General features: G+C 47.7%; 1 protein-coding gene across 1 annotated transcript in view; it reads right to left on the bottom strand.

The window, feature by feature from the left end:
- Positions 1-85: 85 nt before the first annotated feature.
- LOC112078751 (teneurin-2-like) overlaps positions 86-2,022 on the bottom strand; it is a gene marked incomplete at its 5' end in the record, with an annotated part of 8,117 nt that continues 6,180 nt past the window's right edge. The window contains 2 exons of the mRNA XM_024144889.2: positions 86-457; positions 678-824. Coding sequence (XP_024000657.2) covers positions 237-457; positions 678-824 — 368 coding nt within the window. The remainder of the gene's footprint in view (positions 458-677; positions 825-2,022) is intronic.

Below are 2,022 nucleotides of genomic sequence, written 5' to 3'. Positions count from 1 at the left end.
GAGAGAGAGCGACAGAGCGAGAGAGCGGGAGAGACGGAGAGAGAAAAGACATTCAATATACTGTATTTATTACATAATGTGTGTGTTGTGTGTTGTGTGTTGTGTGGTGTGTGTTGTGTGTTGTGTGTTGTGTGTTGTGTGTTGTGTAGTGTGTGTTGTGTGTTGTGTGTTGTGTAGTGTGTGTTGTGTAGTGTGTGTTGTGTAGTGTGTTGTGTGTTGTGTGTTGCAGTATACTCTCACCTGGCGTTAAATGGGTTTTCCCCAGGTATGAGATGTGTGCTGTCTCGTCCTACCAGCATCTTGACCCTGTCATAGAAGGATCCTACCCAGGGTTGGGACAGGGGCAGGGGGCTCTGCTGGATCACCTGGAGGGGGTCTCTGGAGCCCCGACACAGAGGGCTGTTCTGACACGGGCTCTGGATACAACAGTCTGGATCCATACAGTCAGTCAGACCATCTAGAGCGAGAGATGAGGGAGAGAGAGAAGGAGGGAGAGAGAGAGAGGAGGGAGAGAGAGAAGGAGGGAGAGAGAGGAGAGTTTCAGTGTCTCAAACATATTGGTATGAAAGGTTACTTCATTCTCCTAACAATTTATTTAAACTCAAGGTGAAAAGTTTGCACTACTGGACTACAAGAGGTCCACTACAAGAGGTCCAACCCCTTCATTTCACACACACCTCCTTCATTGTCCGTGTTGTCGGCACATGAGGTCTCCATGGCAACGCTGCATCCAGCACCCCTCCAGCCTGTCTGGCATTCACAGTGCCAGCTCTGCTCCCTCATGGTACACTGACCATTACCATTACACAGGTTAGGACAGCTATCTGAGGAGAGGGAGAGAGGGGGGAAGGAGAGAGAGAAATAGAGATGGGGGAGGGAGAGATAAGAGGGGGAAGAGAGAGTTAGTGGGAGAAGCGGGGAAGAGAGCGAGAGAGAGCGGAAGGAGGGAGGATAGAGAGAAACAGTTTCGGGGAGGAGAGAGAGGGGGGAGGGAGGGAGGATGAGGGATTGGAGAGGAGAGGGGGAGTGAGAGAGAGAGAGAGTGGGAGGAGGGAGGATTGCGAGGAGAGAAGAGACAGAGAGAGAGGGAGAGGGGAGAGAGAGGAGGCAGATAGGGAGAGAGAGCGGCAGGGGAGAGGGACGGACGAGAGGGGAGGAGGTAGAGCGGAGAGAGGCGAAACAGTTCAGGGGCAGGGAGAAGGGGAGGCAGGGAGAGGGGGCAGGGAGATGGAGAGCGAGAAGGAGAGAGGAGGGGAGAGAGAGGGAGGGGGATAGAGATGATGGTGAAGGGAGAGAGAGAGGAGAGAGAGAGAGGGGGGAATAGGACATACTGGTTGATTGTTTTTCAATGCACACAGAACACAAACTGATGTGAAGGACTCAAGTTCATAGCCAATTGCTTTACGCATACAACACATTCATTGGAGTTACTTGCAATTTCATGTTCATTCTCCTAGACTGTGTACCGTACTAGCGTCTTCACAGTCTCAACGGTCAGAAGTGAGACGTTCAGTGCATGTGTTCAATCACATTTCCAAAGTGTGATTCTAAATGTCACATTCACGTGTTAGGTTAAGTTTGGCAATTCATACTGCTGAATGGTTAAGTTTAGGCATTAACTCTGAATGGTTAAGGTTTAAGACATCTAACTCTGAATGGTTTAGTGTTAGTCATCAACTCTGAATGGTTTAGGCATAATACTCTGAAATAGGTGTAAGGTTTAGGCATAACTCTGATAAGGTGGTTTAAGCTCTTGAATGGTTAAGTCAGTCATACTCTGAATGTGTTAAGGTGGCTTAACTCTGAGAATGGTTAAGTGAGTCATAACTTGAATGGTTAAAGAGCTCGATCGATTGTTTCATTGATAACTCTGAATGGTTAGGTTAGAGTCATCTAATCCTTGAATGGTTAAGTTTTAGGCATCAAATATAGGAAGGGTATAGGATTAGCATTAATATGAATGGGTTAAGTTAGGTATTAATTTGGAGTTAAGGTAGGTAATCTGATGGTTAAGGTTGGCAT

The sequence above is a fragment of the Salvelinus sp. IW2-2015 genome, unplaced genomic scaffold (assembly GCF_002910315.2).
Source record: "Salvelinus sp. IW2-2015 unplaced genomic scaffold, ASM291031v2 Un_scaffold6189, whole genome shotgun sequence".
In the NCBI taxonomy this organism is placed as follows: domain Eukaryota; kingdom Metazoa; phylum Chordata; class Actinopteri; order Salmoniformes; family Salmonidae; genus Salvelinus; species Salvelinus sp. IW2-2015.
This window is presented reverse-complemented; position numbering and strand designations above follow the sequence as displayed.